The 17,992-nt window shown below is 48.0% G+C and overlaps 1 protein-coding gene across 9 annotated transcripts in view; it reads right to left on the reverse strand.

The window, feature by feature from the left end:
• Positions 1–504: 504 nt before the first annotated feature.
• The window catches only part of LOC149326152 (uncharacterized), a 29,356-nt gene continuing 11,868 nt past the window's right edge, over positions 505–17,992 (reverse strand). For 4 of the 9 annotated variants that reach the window (XM_089565158.1, XM_089565162.1, XM_089565161.1 and 1 more), the window contains 2 exons: positions 1,234–1,351; positions 880–1,052 (listed from right to left, as the gene is read on the reverse strand). In XM_089565158.1, coding sequence (XP_089421284.1) covers positions 1,049–1,052; positions 1,234–1,351 — 122 coding nt within the window. In that variant the 3' untranslated portion in view covers positions 880–1,048. The other 5 variants (XR_016286600.1, XR_016286602.1, XR_016286603.1 and 2 more) reach the window with 4 other exon arrangements.

A 17,992-nucleotide genomic window follows, 5' to 3' on the forward strand; every position in this document is an offset into this window, starting at 1 on the left:
ACGGCAGACTAAAAACACTTGGGACACTTCCTGACACACAGAAAACTGCAGCACCAGACAAAACTAATTTCTACTGTCATGTATACCAACAATATGGTCCTATTTAAAGAACAGCACCAAAATGATGAAGACTTCACCGGCTGCCTAGCAGGTATCAAACTTGAAGCAGAGAAAATGTACGCTGATTGCTTGTGGCATAGCTACACGTGAAAACCACAGCAGTGAGTGCGATTCCCACACAGCTCATCATGCACTTCCTGTCTGTCAGATAGAATCCAGATGGAGCTGGGTCGTCCTCCTTGTTGTAGATGCTGGTGGTCCTGCTATTATCACCACTTGCCAGTGGTGTCATGGTCCTGCAGCTGAGTGTGGATGAACACGTTGTGTTGCACAATGCAAGCTGTGCTGACCTTTGCAGAGAACTCTTGACAATGCTGTACCATGACCATGACACCTTTCCAGACACCTCATGTAATCGTTCAGGAACCCGGTATGGCCACCCGCTAGGCAGCCAGTCCAGCCGAGGGTGAGCGAAGATGAATCTGATATCCCGGCTCCTGAGCACATGAGACCCCATGGTGAGGGTGGTCCGCCACGTCTGCATAAAATGCACACCATCAGCTGCACACTAATCAACGCTGTGCACTGAAATCTCCCAACGAGCTAGACATTGCGTTTCAAAATATGTGAAACTGTTGAAGCCGCAAGTTCACCTATAGTCTAGTTTTACGTATAATATGCTCCCTGCAAAATCAATCATTAGTATCGAAACACACTAGTCATATAGCTAGAGGTACTTGATGGCAGATTTCCCAAACTGATGGACACAAATAATTATTAGAGTGTTTTATACTCACCAAAACCACTAAAGAATGCACTGCAAGAAAGGGCACAAGTTTAACTGTTCATGACTACCTTGAGTTTTTTAGTGTATGCATGCTTTTGCATTTTGCACGAATCGAAATGAGGCTACCTTGACACTGTGGTCACTAAGAGAAATCCAAAGCCACAGAACAACACTGCATGTCACCCACACCTATCTCCGCTGTCACCTGAAAAGTAGAGACATGATTAATTTACATTATTTTCATATGTGGTTCTATCTACACTGTTCTTCCTTGCTCAATAAACTACATATAAATGCAGACAGATATCATTAGCCAAATGCAATCTTACTGCAGGCAAACATGCTAACCCTTCATGCCTGCCACAACACACTAAGCATGTGCTCACCAGTTTGACGATTTCCATGCGGGCAGCACATGGATGGAGATTACACATAAATGGGTCATGGATGGATCCCGCACAGACTTCTTGTGAGCTGGAACCTTCACCGGCAGGAACTCCACACCTGTAAATAAAATGTACAAGACTCATATATATTTGTTTTCTGTGTGCCCTTAGAAAAATAATTTTTTTTCGCCCTCCTACGGCCATTTCCAAGTGACTGCTGTGTAACTGATAATGTAACACTGTTATGGAAATTTCAGCTTGAATAGTGAAATCACTTTTGTGTGCTTCATTAATAATGCTTAAGCCAGGTTATAGTATTCTTTTAGGGTTTCATGCAATTTTTTTCCACACTTAAGGAAACGACACCTTCCAGCTGATTTCACCTATGCTGCCTTTCACATTCATCAACACCAAAAACAAAGAAATCGACCAGCGTACTAGCATGCTAGGCTTTGTTTTCTGAACTTGTGCCGTATGCAAGAACTGAAAACAGTATGATGAAAAAAGCAACGCGAAATGCCGAATAAAAATTTCGGATTCGCAGCATGCATCCTGCATGTACTCCTGTGCTTGTTTTAAAGTCATTTCCAGCATGCATGCAAAAGGAATGAGAATGACGCTACACATACACGGATGTCTCGTCCAGAAGCCCAACACATTCCTGGAGTTTGTTGCTCGGCCGCGCGAATGCCTGTCGGGTCATCCACTCATCACGCGCGCAAAGCCCATCCGTTCAGCGACGTTTCACAGTTGGCGATCGCCCCTCAGAGCTGGACAGTTCGGCACTGCTTCTCGCCGCAATGCATCCTTGCATAGCCACCACACCGTATGCCCCGTCAGGTGACTGCACAGACGAGCTGTCTAGTCAGAGACAACTCGAAAGCATCGTGGTGACCTCGAAAGTCGCCCACCTTTCCCACTTCTAGGGTTTAACAAATGACGAATGAATGCAAGGAGCAGCAAATCGCAGCGCTGGCACCGCCATTCGAGCAATTTTCGCGCTTCACTAACCGCACGGACGGATGATTTCGCACTGCGAGCGAAGGGTTTGCAACGGGAGAGCAGTTAGCGCCCCTATGTGGCTGTACGCTTAAGCCTTCGCTATTAACGCTCAAAAGGGTTGCTTATTTCAGATGTGCTCTTATAACGCCATATCATTACATTGTGCAATCAAAACAAGACTTTTGTAAACTTAGTTTTGTCTTGAAATAAATACCCGTTAAAATGCGGCTACCTAACGCCGTATAAATCAGCATCTCACTAACTCATTTGCATGATTCGGACACCTTTCGCCGGGCGAAATGATGGCGGCGAATTTCAGACATTTTTTGCAATGGCGGCACAACGTAAATGTGATGAAACGTCATTCTGACGTCACACCAAAATGTGTGCCTATCACGTGCCTTACGTGATATTGTTCCAACCAATCAGATTCTAGGAAGTTGCCATTTTTGGTGTGCAGCTATTTTCTCCAAATTGGCAAGTCGAGCGCAAGTGCTCTCGCACGGACCACTTGTAGCTTCTTTTCCCTTCACAATCACATATATGCACCAGCCAGGCACCAAGAATAGTGCTGCGAAAATGCATTTTCATGCCACGTCAAATCGACGTCACCGCGAAAAGTGCTGCTGTAACCGACCCTGATTGACAGGCCCATTGACGGCGATTGACACTTCTGACAGCCAATCAGAGAGGCAATATGGCGCCGATAGGCGAATGTGAATATCGAGAATCGGGCCCCAGAATGCAACGCTTCTTGAGAAGTCACTCGGGAGATGAACTTCAAGGCACAGGCAGTGAGTGAAAACAGACACAGGAGAACGGTGGGTCTGAAAATTAATATGAGAAAACTAAAGTAATGTTCAGCAGTTTACAGTTGGTAGCGAGGTGCTGTCTACGTATACTTAGTGCAGGTAGTGACTGCAGATCTGGATCACGAGAGTGAAATTAATAGAAGAATGAGATGGAGTGCATCTCTCAAATCATGAATGGCCGTTTACCAATATCCCTTAAAGGGGCTGCAAAACAATGCTTGAAGAGATGCCGGCTATACTTCGGGTGGATTCTTTATGTCACATTCATGCTGACTCAAAAAGAGTTACAGAAATCGATGCACGGGAACGGGAGTTATAATTTCAAAATGCAAGTAAACAAAATGCTGCCCTCAACTCGATTTTGGTGGGGCTTGGCATTTCCATTTCGCTCTCGCAGTGACGACATTGGGAGGAACCAATCGAAACAGCCGATCTGAGCACGTCGCGATGTTTGCACATCATGGTTGCCTGTACGCTGTTACTCATTCTTGCCAAGGCTGGCAGCGCCCTTTCCATGGTTACAACAACCATGTGAATGCCCAGCTGGCCCAGCGATGCTTCATCGTCACGTCGATGGCGCAGAAGGTAACGTAGATCAATGGCCTTCCCTAACATATTCAAACTCAAGAAGCGGGATACTTTTTAGCATAGCGTGTGCCGCTACCGCCCCCGCGTACCGTGCCCTGCCACTGCGCAGTGGATGGATGGATAGGAGCGCCCCCTTTGCAACGGGGTGGTGGCTATTGCCACCATGCTCAGCTTTTCTTTATTATTTTTTGTTTACTGTGTTGGCAGTTCTCATTAAGATTCGCCATCATTTTTACCTACGGTTTCCTACAATTCTAACCTTATGCCACATCTCTGCTTTTCAGCCACCAATCCTCGAATCGCTTTTTGCTGACTTCCACTGCAGATTTATTTACATGACCATTGTTATCTTTAAACCCTAGGGCCTCAGGAAGAGCGACTGTGCCTGCATCGACATACGGATGGATACCATCACATTTGATTATGAGGTGTTCAATTGTTTCCACAGATCTACCACACACTGCACATGTGTCATCTTCTTTGTTAAATTTCTTTTTGTAGCTGCGCGTTCTAAGACACCCTGACCTAGCTTCAAAAAGTAGGGCACTGCCTCTTGAGTTACCATAGAAAAATTCTTTCCTGATCTGCCTTTTCCAGTATCGATATAGTTCCACGCTACGTTTGTTCTCCATCGAATTCATCCAATTTTTAACTTCCGCGTTTTTAACCTGTCGTTTAATGCTCTTTCTTTCTCCGTCCTCATGACCTGCATTCTTACTGGTTAGTTTTCTAGTTCTTTTCCGCCACTGTGAGTCAGTGATGACGGAAACGTGGCGCCATCTGGCGGCCGCGCACGGTGATCCTCAACCTGCCGATGCGCTGTTCAACAACAAGCTTTGCTGAGATGCGCACTGGTGAATGTGAAACGAATGTCTTTTTTTTTCTCTTTCATAGACATGTACAGAGAGGGACAAAGTCCTGCGATGCAGAACAATAGCCAGAGCCTCTGGTGGTGTTTATTTTTGCTTCCTTTGAAGTGTTTTTACCTAAGGCAACCGTGTTGGTTTTGTTGATCTAATACAAACCCAAAATTGTGCCAAAACGTATATTTATTTATTAACACAGTCTGCAGCATATCTACTGTTGGTGTTGATGAATGTGAAAGGCAGCATAGGTGAAATGAGCTGGAAGGTTAGGTTAGGTTAGGTTAGGTTACTCTCTTCCGCAGAAGGAGTTACTTTCATACCTTGAAAATAGCATCGCCAAATTTGGCTCTGTAGCTTTCCAGAATGCAGCTGGGATGAGTGTCAAGTCGTTTTTAGAAATGCTTACTTTCTACCTTGGATCCACTTACGTAACTTGGAATAACGAAATATATTTGCAAAAACAAGGTGTATGCATATAGGTTCCTGCTTGGCACCCATCCTCAGTGACATTTTTTTAGGCCATCTTGACAACATGTTGATGTGTCACCTGGCAGAGTTCAACGCCGTAAAAGTGTTTAGATATGTAGATGATTATTTAATTCTTTTTGATGATAGCAATGATTCTTTCCAGGCAGATGTAACGCAAGCATTGTTAGTCTTTCAGAGATTGTTCGAACCACTCGAGTTAACGCATGAGCTGCCGACTAACGACACAATCCGGTTCCTAGATTTAAGTATCACGTGTACGAGAGATCATATCTGCTGGACATACGATCCACGAGGCAAAAAAAGTGTCCTCCGTTCAACTCGGCACATTCTAATCTAGTAAAACGTTCCATTATTAACCTGTGTTTGACAAATGCTTTGCAAAAATCCTGTCCACATACCATGGAGAGCAGTTTTTATCAACAGACTGCAAGGTTGGAAGAAAGTGGTTATCAGATCATCATCTCGGTGGGTGAACGAATCTACAGGGAAGTTAAGAGTAAAAGCAAGGGAAGTGTGAAAGCTTCGGCTGAGAGTCAACAAAAACTAAACCTGGTTGTAGTACCCTATTTGCACAGCATCTGCCACAATTTGAAACGAATAGGCAAAAAAGTGAATTTGAGAGTGCTGTTTTCAGCCCCGGAAAAGCTGTCAAAGCTTTGCAAGCTTACTCAGACGTGTGGTACACCACGTGTGCAGTGCTCCAAAAAACACCGGTCTCCGTTTGTACCTTGTACCAAAGGTGTGGTGTACCAGATTCCGTTAAGCTGCGGGAAAGTCTATATAGGACAAACGGGCCGATGCCTTAACGACCGACTCCGAGAACACAACAATAATTATGAAAATCTGCGCAAGAGAAACATACGAGAAGGAAATCTCGCTGTGCACTGCAGCGAATGCAATAAGTGCATACCACGGTTCCAGGACACTACGATTTTAGGTAGAAGCAGCGATCAGACCAAGAGGGAGATTATCGAGGCAAAAGCCATCCGACAGAAAGGGGACATGTGCGTCAGCGGTGTGTAATTAGTGCTCCTGGATAAAGAACTTGGATTCTTGCAGGCCGCAGGCGCGCACCCGTAAATTTCGTCACTCTTTAAATAATGGGTTTTATGCTGTTTTAGTTAATGTGTTTTTATACCGTTTCAGTCCTGTTTTTGTCTATTTTCTTTTTCCTTTTACTTTTTGTGACAACGGGAGCCCATATACAGCTTCACCCTGCTTTTGCATTTCGGTATCATAGTTTTTTTCTATTGTTGTTCCTTCACCGTTGTTGATCATGACACCCTTTAGTTAGTTTAAGCGGCACGTGTCTTTCAGTGCTTTCCATTCATGTTTTTTCAGGGTTTTTATCTAGAGTATTAGTGATTTTAGATGGCACATGTAGTAGGACGTTTTGACATCTTCTGAGTCACATGTTAAAAATTTTTGTATAAAAGTCGCTTATTTTTCCAATAAAGCTCAGTTGAAAGTCAGCACTGTGTTTCGTTCCCTTTTCTGTCCGTCCGTGTTTCGTGTGCGCTGCAAACACCTACAGCATGAAAAACCAACTAGCCCAAGAAAAGACGATTCTGAAGTTCCTTGACTTTTTTGAATGCAGCTTCCTGTTCATGCTGCCAAGTCCAACTAGCATTCATATTGAGAAGGGTGCGCATCGGAGCAGTGATTTCCGAAATATGAGGCAAGAACCTGGCAAGATGATTTACCATCCCGAGTAAACGTCTGACACCTGCAACGTCTGTGGGAGGTGGCATTGCATACACTGCATCGATCTTGCCTGGGTCTGGCTTGATGCCTTGTGCTGAGACGATGACACCTAGGAAGGAGACCTCGGAGACCCCAAAACAAGACTTGTCTTTGTTCAAGGTGACGCCTGCAGTTGCAAGACGAGTCAACACTTGCTCAAGTCTTGCATCGTGTTCCTGCTTGGTACGTCCAAAAACAAGAATATCGTCAATCATGTTGACAACACCCTCCTGACCTTCAAGGATTCTGGCCATTTGCTTTTGAAAATACTGTCATGTTGTAGTGACGGAAGTCCAGCGGTCAGGACGACACCAGAAATACTTGCAAACGAAGCTCTTTATTTGGACTGACTTGCGCCCGCAAAAGAACTGACTCACTCGGTGGCGGCGTAAGCAACAAGCGTGCTCGTCAATCGTCGAACTACGAATGCTTGCTGCTCGTGGCATCGTTCATTTTAAAACCGGCAAGGAAACTTCGAGATAACAGGTCGATATCATCTAGAGTAATCTGGAAACACGTAGATAAAGCTCTTCATGGCTGGGATCAATCGAGATTAGTCCGGTAGCTTCTCGCGTCACGCGTCACGAATAAAAATGATAACACCCCTTTCCTGCGGCCTTGCGCGAAAGAACAGACACTACAATAATACGTGGCATTACCCCCCTCTCAAAGAAGCATCATCTCGATGCTTGAAAATGAAAATAAACACGGATAATGCAAACTTCGAGTGCTTTTAGCGTTCATAATAAGGTTTAAGGGCAGCGGTAAAGCTTCAAGTCTGGCTGTGTCGTCGTCGGTGGTGTCGTAGTTTTCGTCGTCGTAGGGGTCGTCGTCGTCGTCGTAGGGGTCATCGTCGTCGTCGTAGGGGTCGTCGTAGTTCTCTTTGTAGTTGAGGCTTAGTCTTGTGTTTTCATCGATGGAGGATCTTAGTTCTTGCGCTCAGAAGCAACCTCACCTCCAGAGGCTGCTTTATTCAGTTTAACCTTTCGGGGGCTGGGGGAGCGTCCACGCACTGCGTAGCCTCGGCTAGGAGACACATAGCGCGGTGATGATGGGGACGGGGAACGTGATAGGCGGCTTGGCGATGAGCATTCTTCCCGACGCAAAAACTCTTCGATTTCGGCTGGTCGCTGGCCGGGTCGGGTTCGTCGGGCGTCGTAAGAGAACCCTCCCAAGCAACCATAGATATCCGTCGGACGTACGAGCTAGATCCGAACGTCCTTTGTCGAGATCGGACGTCCATCGGACGTACGAACATAATCCGATTTCGGATATCCGTATTCGTACATCCGCCGGACGTACGGACAGTGTCCACTTTTGTATATCCGCATGAGAGACGAGGTGTACGTCCGAAGGATGTAAGGCCGAGTATTTTCCCAGGCCATGAGTATGGATGTTTTTTATTTCACAGAAAATTCGCGTCTTTCGTGTATGTACACTGTTTTATTTGCATCAGTTGGAGGGTTTGACGCGAAGATGTTTGTAAATTGGTGCGATTCCACTCCTTCCTGCAGGGCAAGAGCCGCCAACGAGCTAAATTTATCTAAGAGGAGAAGCAGGTGTTGCAGAATTTTGCAAGAACTCAATGACTAGTTTTATATTTATAAAACTTCTCCAAATTAGTGGAGTTGTGCGACATGTTCACCGTTTTGCTAGCTAAACTTGCCATTGAAACCATACGCAAGTATTAGTAAGTATCAAAACCATCATCATAGATGTCAGTTCGCGGTCAGTCCAATCCAATCCATCAGTACGGCTCCGTAGCGCTGTTGTTGGTTTGTCGCGTAGTGTTGTCGCGCAAGAGCTTTATAGCTCTTTTATTACAATGTGTGGCTTTGTTCGGTCTGTGGACGAAAGTAGTATGTAACTTAAGCAATTCGAAAGATACGGGAAGCGCCTGAAGCTGTTCAGGAACACCTGAATCCCGTACTGCATCGACCTTGGTTTAAAGAAGGCTTAGTGCACATGTGATTGCCTACGAAGGTATGTATCCAGTACACTTCTTGGAACTTGCTTCTAGGACAATGCAGCATGCTCTATAACATTCGTTCACAGGACAGTGGGAGCAGTAAGCGCGAGGAGATGGCTTCCACAGGTGTGTGCTGTTCTCACACTTTTGGGAGCCTACATCACACAGCTGCGGGAGCCCTCAACTCGCGCGGCTAATTCCCAATGTTCTTCAAAGTTGCCGGACGGAGTATTTTCGCATCTTGTTAATTTTTAAGGCATCGCTAGGTTCACTGTGACTAAAGAGTGACAACGCGCGAAAGGCAGACCATAGGAAGAACGTGTAGTTCGCAACGGAAGCTTTGCGGCTTTCTGTGCACAGTCGCGTACAGTGCTGCGCAGGTTAGTGCCCTAAGGCCCATGAGAATAAATAAAGAACAGATACATTGTCTAATATGGTGTGGAAAAGTGAGCTGTTATTGCCTTATTCTTATTGAGGTGTTTGTTAAAGTGCATAAGTGCATTGTCTGTTACACTTGCAGCATTAAACACTTCTATTAATTGGTTCCAATGTTTTTACTTGGGCTGCTGCATTGTGCCATTTGTTTCACGTGACTGATGTTTGCCGCGTTCTTTTTATTTCAGAAATCCTGTGGGTGGGAAGATTACGGATGTGTGTCCCAAGCTTGCCACATTTGAAGAGTCACATTTAAGAAATTTTCCGAATATAACCCATTGCTCTGCTGATGTATCATCAACCACAATAAATATGCGTGCTATGCATCAAATTGTTTTTGGTTTCATTGCATCGCGCGGAGTGAAAAAAGCACGCATGCACCATATGTGCGAATACTCGAGAAAGATCCGCCTATGGACGTACTCAACTGGACGTCCGTCGACGGGCGAACCGTATACCTTTGGCCACCTTTCGGACGGCCTACGGACGTCCACCGGCTGTTTGCGGATGTTCAGCGGACGTACAGAACATCCGAAACAGACCTCTGTCGGCCGTCCGAAGGATATCGGTGGTTGCTTGGGCTCGGATGCCCATTCTCCTGTATGGGCAGTACCGGAGAATGTGACGGGCATCTCCGCAGTGGAAGCATAGTGGGCGGCGCTGGTCGGGAGTTCTCCACTCGTCGCATTTCCTAGGCCGTGTGCGACGCTCGTAGGACGGGTGATTTGGGGCGAGAGGGCGGCGCTCCAGCGCAGCTGGCTAATGGCGATAGGGGCTTGGGTGCCGTCGTCGAGGTACAGGACGGCGCACTGCTGCGGCGTAAGTCATGGCTCGAGGCTCCAGAGGCTGCGTGGTAGACTGGAGTCAGGTCTTCGGGTGAATAACTCAAAGGGCTGGCGTCACGACTTGCTGGGGGTGTCCGGTACACAGATGGCAACCCAGCACCTCCACCAGATGTCACGTTGTAGTGACGGCAGTCCAGCGGTCAGGAAGACACCAGAAATACTTGCAAACGAAGCTCTTTATTTGGGCTGACTTGCGCCCGCAAAAGAACTGACTCACTCGGTGGCGGCGTAAGCAGCAAGCGTGCTCGTCAATCTTCGAACTACGAATGCTTGCTGCTCGCGGCATCGTTCAATTTAAAGCCGGCAAGGAAACTTCGAGATAACAGGTCGAGATCATCTAGAGTAATCTGGAAACACGTAGATAAAGCTCTTCATGGCTGAGATCAATCGAGATTAGTCCGGTCGCTTCTCGCGTCACGAACAAAAATGATAACACCCCTTTCCTGCGGCCTTGCGCGAACGAACAGACACTACAATAATACGTGGCAATACTCCGGGGCGGAAGTGATGCCGAAGGGCAGTCGGCAAAAACAATAGCGACCGAAAGGTGTGATGAAAGTTGTCAATTCTTGCGAGTCTGCTGACAACTTGACTTGGTGGAAGCCTGCAGTTGCATCGAGCTTCGAAAAAACGGCTGCGTCACCGATGAGCCCAAGAACTTGTTCAACAGTTATGGGGTTTAAATGGGGGAGATAAATCTGTTCTCCCCGCTTAAGCGCGGCTGACACAGTTCCAAACCGTGATTACCCCACCCCGTGGTCGCGTACGCTACCGAGCGCACGCCGACCACGGCGGGCCTTGCTCTGCGGGAACAAAGGAACGACACACTGGCTGACACAAACAAGGCATTTATTGCTATAACAACAATAACGCCAGCTAGCAACAAAATACACTGAGGAATCGAGGATGTCCGACTCACCAGCACGGCTACGAGCGAACGTCCGACCACGGTAGGGCAAAGGGATAAACTCCGAGGCCCGACGGGACGGGCTCGGCGGGAGCAAGTTCCGACCAAGAGGCGCCCGCGGCGAAGAGCGGAGTGGCGCGCGGAAACGTCCGCTTGCGTTCCCATTGCCGAGCAGAAGAGACCCCGTAGCTCCCCGCGAGCGTGCAGCAAAACGCCATCCGTGGCGCTGATGTCGCTGCGACGTGAGCGCCCTCCCCGGTTAGTTACAGTAACCCAACTGAGAAGAGTGCGTTGCGGAGGAGCTAACTACCGTAGGGGGTGCAATGCGGGAAAGTGAACGCAGGGGACGAAGGCGCCCCCACATCCCCCAACCTTAAATAGACCCCCGCGCCTGCAAGTTACATGCTATGGAGGAGTCTCCTGGTCTTCATGCACTTGAGGCAGGTCTTGCAGCGGAGGTCACGCCGACAGCGTGCACGCAGTCTTCCGCGGTATTCCGAAGGCGGCGTGAAGGTCTGCGCTGGGACGACTCGCATGGCCCGCGGACTACGTGTCCGCAGGCCCGCGAAGAGGAGGGCCGGTTGACCACTGCAGGCCAGGATCCTGCAGTAGTCGCCACGGTAACAGCAGCCAGAGGTGGCTGCTGTCTGGTCTCGCCACGGCTGCCCCGGATGGATGCGGCGAACAGGATACAAGCCGCTCCGTCGCAGCAGGCGGCAGCGAGACGATGTGCACACGACAGCAAGCCGGAGTGGCTCAACTGGATCTGCAAAATTTCCGAAACACACTCCGCACGCCTTTAACGTAGGTCACGGGAGGGGAAACGGCGTACACAAAGGCCTCGTGGCTCAAATGCTCAACTCGCTAGCAAAACATGTCGGGCGGCTGTGCAACGCAAAGTTCGAGTGAACAAAGCCCTTTCTTGAGTTGAACGAGAATGCTCAGTTCATGCGAGGTTAAAAAAAAACGGGCGGCCAGCAAAGTGCGCCCCCTCTCAACACCACGGTCCGGTGGTCGTGTCACTTTTGACAAGGTGCAGGCAGCTATGAATAGCCTTAGGCCTCACTACCACTGTGACGGTCGACGACCCCCAACAAAAGAAAGACCCGAAACGGGTTTCGTGCGCGCAGCCGCGAGGAGACATCAGCTTTGTGGGGTGGTCCTCCCCGCTCACTGCACAAAACAGCTTCTGAGCGATCGGTGCCCACCCTATCGGACGGTGTCGGAACGCCCGGTGCCGAGCTGCAATACCAGCGAGCTCGTAGCGGCACCCATGGCCCCAGGCTACCCGGCTCCCGGAGCCGCGACTCCCAGAGTCGAAAAAGAGACAGTGAGAAAATATATACAGAAAACTCGGACCACCCACGCGGCTTCCGTACTCACTCGCTTCGGGCTCGGCAACTCCGCGGGCGCTAGGCCTCGCGCTCCCTCGATGCGGACCAAGTGGTTCTTGCGAAGAAACTCCAGGAATAAACTTGACAAAAAACATGCTGAGCATGTCGAAAAGTTCAAACATGCTGCAGCGCAATACACCTCGCACTCAAGAATGCATGCCGCAGGTCCTAGCGATCAAAATTCACACTAGGCCTACCACTTGTCAAGTACGGACAAAGAGCGTTCCTCGAACCGAACTGACAGTCGTCCAATGTTCCAAGAGCAGGCCCCACGTTGGGCGCCAGATATGGGGTTTAAAAGGGGGGGGGGATAAAAACGTATTCCCCGTTTCAGCGCGGCTGACACAGTTCAAAACCGTGCTTACCCCAGCCCGTGGTCGCGTACGCTACCGAGCGCACGCCGACCACGGCGGGCCTTGCTCTGCGGGAACAAAGGAACGACACACTGGCTGACACAAACAAGGCATTTATTGCTATAACAACAATAACGCCAGCTAGCAACAAAATATACTGAGGAATCGAGGATGTCCGACTCACCAGCACGGCTACGAGCGAACGTTCGCCCACGGTAGGGCAAAGGGATAAACTCCGAGGCCCGACGGGACGGGCTCGGCGGGAGCAAGTTCCGACCAAGAGGCGCCCGCGGCGAAGAGCGGAGTGGCGCGCGGAAACGTCCGCTTGCGTTCCCATTGCCGAGCAGAAGAGACCCCGTAGCTCCCCGCGAGCGTGCAGCAAAACGCCATCCGTGGCGCTGCTGTCGCTGCGACGCGAGCGCCCTCCCCTGTTAGTTACAGTAACCCAACTGAGAAGAGTGCGTTGCGGAGGAGCTAACTACCGTAGGGGGTGCAATGCGGGAAAGTGAATGCAGGGGACGAAGGCGTCCCCACACAGTAGGCAAAATGTGTCTTTCCCTGAGAACCACTTTGTTTAATCGAGTCAGATCCACACGCAAACGATACTTTCCATCCTTTTTTGGTACTACCACCAGTCCGGCGCACCACGGAGTTGGTTTATCAATACGGCGAATGACGCCGTCGCTTTCGAGTTTTTCCAGCTCTTGGCGAACAACTTCACACAGCGGGATTGGTATCCCTCGAGGTGCACTGAGTGAGAACGGCACAAAATCTTGTTTCAAGCGAATGGTGTACTCATCTCTGAGCGTGCCGAAGCCACGGAACAGTTCCGCATGAAGCGTTGGCTGAGGAGTGTTGAAGTGCCCAAAAATTTCACAACTTGAAGAGCTTGGATGGCTGGTAGACCCAGTAAAGGTACTGAAAGTGCCTCAATGACGTAAATACGCTGGGAACTGGTCTTCCCTTGCCAAGATAGCTGTGCCAAATACGAACCCCGTACACGCAGAGGTTGGCCACCGGGCTCTGTCAAAATTGCATCTACCTTGGCGAGCGTGCATGATATGCATGGCCGCAGAATAAACAGACCGGAGTGTCACGATAGCGTTCCGACTTCACGTCCATTGACCGTGTTCTGTCGTCGACCGGCCGTCGCGAAAACGTCTGAGTCGCAGCATCAATATTGACCATGCTTTGCGAGGTGACCTGTGCGAGTGAACGACAAGATTGAGGTGTCCACTGTTCCAAGAGGGCAGATTCGCATTCCTTATGGTTCAGGCGTCCACCGAGATGTGTGAGACAGATACTGCGCATTTCCTTTCTCAAAAACCAATTTAGAAATTTTACCCTCTGATTTCCAAGCCCCCGCTCTATTGGTTTCCGATACTGTGCATTTCCTTTCCTCAAAAAAATACCGAAGACACTTTGGAAATTCTAAAGTGTGCCTGGCGAAAGCCTTGTGGCCAACCCACTGCTGCTTCCCCGAACCGCCTGGCGTGGAATCACTGGGCCACTTCAGAGCCATGCGTCTCAATCACTCGACTGCAACGAGACGTCTGGCGAAGGAGCGGCAGTGTAGCTGCCACCGCCGATGCGTGTGCACTCGTTCTACCGCTATTGTGTGCCGTCACAGTTGCTATGCACAGCTGCGGCCCCCATTGGGACGCTGTTTGCTAAGGAGGGGAAGAGGTTGCATTTTACTTTCTCCTTTCCAAGCTCCCGCTCCATTGCTTTCGCAGTTTAAAGGGTGCCCACTGCTGGTTACAACAGACAACGGCGACGGCGACGCCACGAAACGCAGAAATGGGTGCCTAAGAGCTGTGCTCTAAAATGTTCAATTGCCTCTTAATGACTTTGATGGTACATTAAAAAAGCACCACTGTGAAATCAGAAAAGTAATAGAGACAAGTCTTGCAAATCCAATAGATACATACAGTTCGGCTTTCTTGCAAAGGCTCGACCTGCGTAGCGTAACTTGCTTCAGCCACAACCACCCGACGAGCTCCATCCCCCGCTGCCCTTTGCAAGAGCGGCGTTCACCTCTGCACTGGTGGAGGCCCTGCAGCCGGAGCAAGGACAAACAGTTTATCTGTGACACTACTTCACTACCTAATACCCAGCATGCGGTTATGGGCAACTGGTACATGTAAGCTGTAGCAAGTGCTGCTCAATTATCACACTGACAGGCAGGAGGAGACGCTGACTTTTATACGAAGTAACGAATTCAAGGCATGCAGTACTGGCCTTTTCTGATCAACATCAATCATCCATTGTGGCTTGGCATGTTCTGCTAAGGTTTTACAGATTGAACACATAGCATTTCACTACCATACCAAAGAAAACTACCAGCAGCAATGCATTTAATGCAGACTTGAGAATGAAATGTTATGTGTACATTTTTAAGCTCAATTATGACCTTGCAAGCAGAGGGAAAAGTTCCCGTGCTACTATACCAAAACAAGTAATATGCATTTCATATTCTCTTTTATGTGAGCGTTAGGAGATGTGAGTGCTGATTTTGACATTTTTTTCATTATTTTATCCCAATTTCAAGTTGGCCACTTGCTTCACGCCATCACACTTCGCTTTCGCACCCCTGCAGACAAATGCACACCCTGTATGGTGCATGTTGCTGAGCCCTACTCCGCATCCCTCTAGCTTTGGCCCTTACGTAGTATTGAAACAAGACACATGCAATACTTGTTCTCTTCCACAACAGTGGTTTCCATTGCTGCTGCAAAGACAGTTGTTTAAGCAAGCTTATGTCTGGCAATAGTCGTGCAGTGTGCCTGCACCTCACAGGATACACAGTGCGAGGTATTATTAGGCTTGCATACAACAATGAAAAATTGCAAGGTAGTCTGTTGGCAAATCAATTGACTATAGAAAGCTGGAAAGCAGCAATGTCAAGACGCGGGTTCGATCCCGGCCGCGGCGGTTGAATTTCTTTGGAGGAGAAATTCGAGGCCCGTGTACTGTGCGATGTCAGTGCACGTTAAAGAACCCCAGGTGGTGGAAATTTCCGGAGCCCTCCACTACGGCGTCTCTCATAGCCTTAGTCGCTTTGGGACGTTAAACCCCATAAACCAACCAACCAACCAGCAATGTCAGAAAAAGGTTTCTCTACATTTAAAGTTGTATGACACCAAGATTAATTTCATAATCATGTCAGCAGTGACATGCTTCATGATTGGGAGTTTTCGTACAGAAAACCTTAACATCCCAAAAAGGCTCTTCTATATCAAAGGACTACAGACATTACATTCTTACTGCCGTGTTTTCTTATTGCAAAGGATTCATTACTTATTTATATACATGAACTATCCCACGGTATTCATGCATAGCACCACTAAATAACTGCTATTTGATTTTCTTCGTGACACTATTTTGGTTTCATCAACGGAAAGGTGACTGTGATATGCAGCTGGCATTTATGACACATGAGGCACGAAAAACTGCATGAGAAATGCTGCTGCATGGTTTCAAATCACTACAGCTCTTATACGAGCCTAATGCAACAGTTGGAATGAAAACAAAGGATGTATGAGTAGTAAAACTACTGTTTGTTTCATGCCTCACATGACATAAGCACCAATAACTTGCCACAGCCATCATTAAATTGCAGAAGCTTGAACCAAAACGGCATCAGGAATAAAATGATTGATACATTATTTAGCAGTGGTATAAGTTATCGTTGTGGGCTTATCCATATATATCAATATCTAGCCCACCATTTGCAATAACAAAACATGCAAGCAAGTATGACAAGTGCTACATCTCGTCCTCTAACTTCTTTTGTGTATAATCTTGCGCACATCAGGCAGGAGCGCAACTGTCTACCATGTATCACTACGCTGGAAGCAAAACCAATTCCGAACATTGGGAAAATGAATAAATATTCAAAAAAGGGCATATATAGCAGCTCGTTTTCCAGCTTGCATAAAACCATCAAGCCAGATATGCCCGCATAAAGCCTTTACCAACCTTTATGTTGGCCCAGTAGTATTAGCGAAACATGTTTCTTGACCTCTTAATAGTGAAATAGTAAACAATCCATCCTGCATTCAAAGAAATGCACCTGAGAGCCAGACTGTTTGTTATTCAGCACCGTGATCTACCTGGTCCGAAATGCACTGCTACGGGAGCTTGGCTATCTTTAAAAGAGAGCCTACAGGTCGTTTTACACCTGCAAGAAATGTGTATGTCTACGTCCTTGAAGGGTGTTTCAAATGACTAAAACTCCCCTCATTCTTTGCCTCAACTAACTTCCTCACAAAGACAGTTACAGAAAGGATAAGATGTCAGCCTTACCTCCAACATTTCATTTTACACATAACACAGGCTGACCAAATAAATACCACAACATCTGCTAACATGTGCCACTCTACAGGGCAACGAAGGTCAAACAATTAAAATTCCTTCGCTGTTAAGCAGACGTAAACCTGCATAAGGCAGCACAGCACACTCTTTTTAATGAATTGAACTTGTGACTAGTACATCTGCCTGATATATAAAGAAGACCTTGACCGCTGTGGACCATCGGAAAGCAATGACACGCTCAATAATGACTGACAAAATGTGAGGATCACACACTCGTGAAGCCCCCATTATTTCTTAATATCATCCGACACAGGAGTACCCACAAAACATTACAAACTGGTTCACGGCCTGCAGCCATCATATGCACACAAAAATGGCCGTGCATTTCATAGGTAGCGCTTATTAACATTATCCCTCCTAGCATTTTCGGGCTACTTGCCAAGTGTGATGCAGATCAACCTAAGCTTCCCAACTGTTGACAATGTAATCACAGCATGGATCGAAGACTCTGCATTTTTCAAGATGATAACATTAAGGATCTTGTTCTGCAGAAAGCGCCACGTCTGTGCTGTGAGCGTAAAAGACAATGGCCGACCTCCTGGCACGCACCTCACGTGGTATTGCCATCACAACCTGTACACTGCAACAGGTGGCACCCTCCCCACAACTGCAAGTAGCTCTTAAATTAATGACAGGACATGCGAGGTTGCTTGAAAAGGACAGCCTACACCTCAGAAGCCCCACCAGTGCCTGCGCTTCAAGTAGCCACCTGCTGGGGCAGTAGCAGATCGCTTAACCACTGCACGACGGACCCAGATGTGATATGAAAACTGCCCACGATCTATGAACGAAAACAAACAATTACCATTCCCGCATATATGAGCATGTCGGCGGAACCGAAGTGAGGTGATGCGCACAGAGTACCACACGCTGCTGACGTGATCCGTTAATGCCATCGCATTTTGGCGACCCGGCTTCGAACACGCAACCCCATCCTCCTACATGGATGTACTATGGGTGCACTTGCGAGCAGAGCTGC

The sequence above is a fragment of the Amblyomma mixtum genome, chromosome 10, assembly GCF_055824585.1.
Source record: "Amblyomma mixtum isolate Tamu chromosome 10, ASM5582458v1, whole genome shotgun sequence".
Classification (NCBI taxonomy): Eukaryota; Metazoa; Arthropoda; class Arachnida; order Ixodida; family Ixodidae; genus Amblyomma; species Amblyomma mixtum.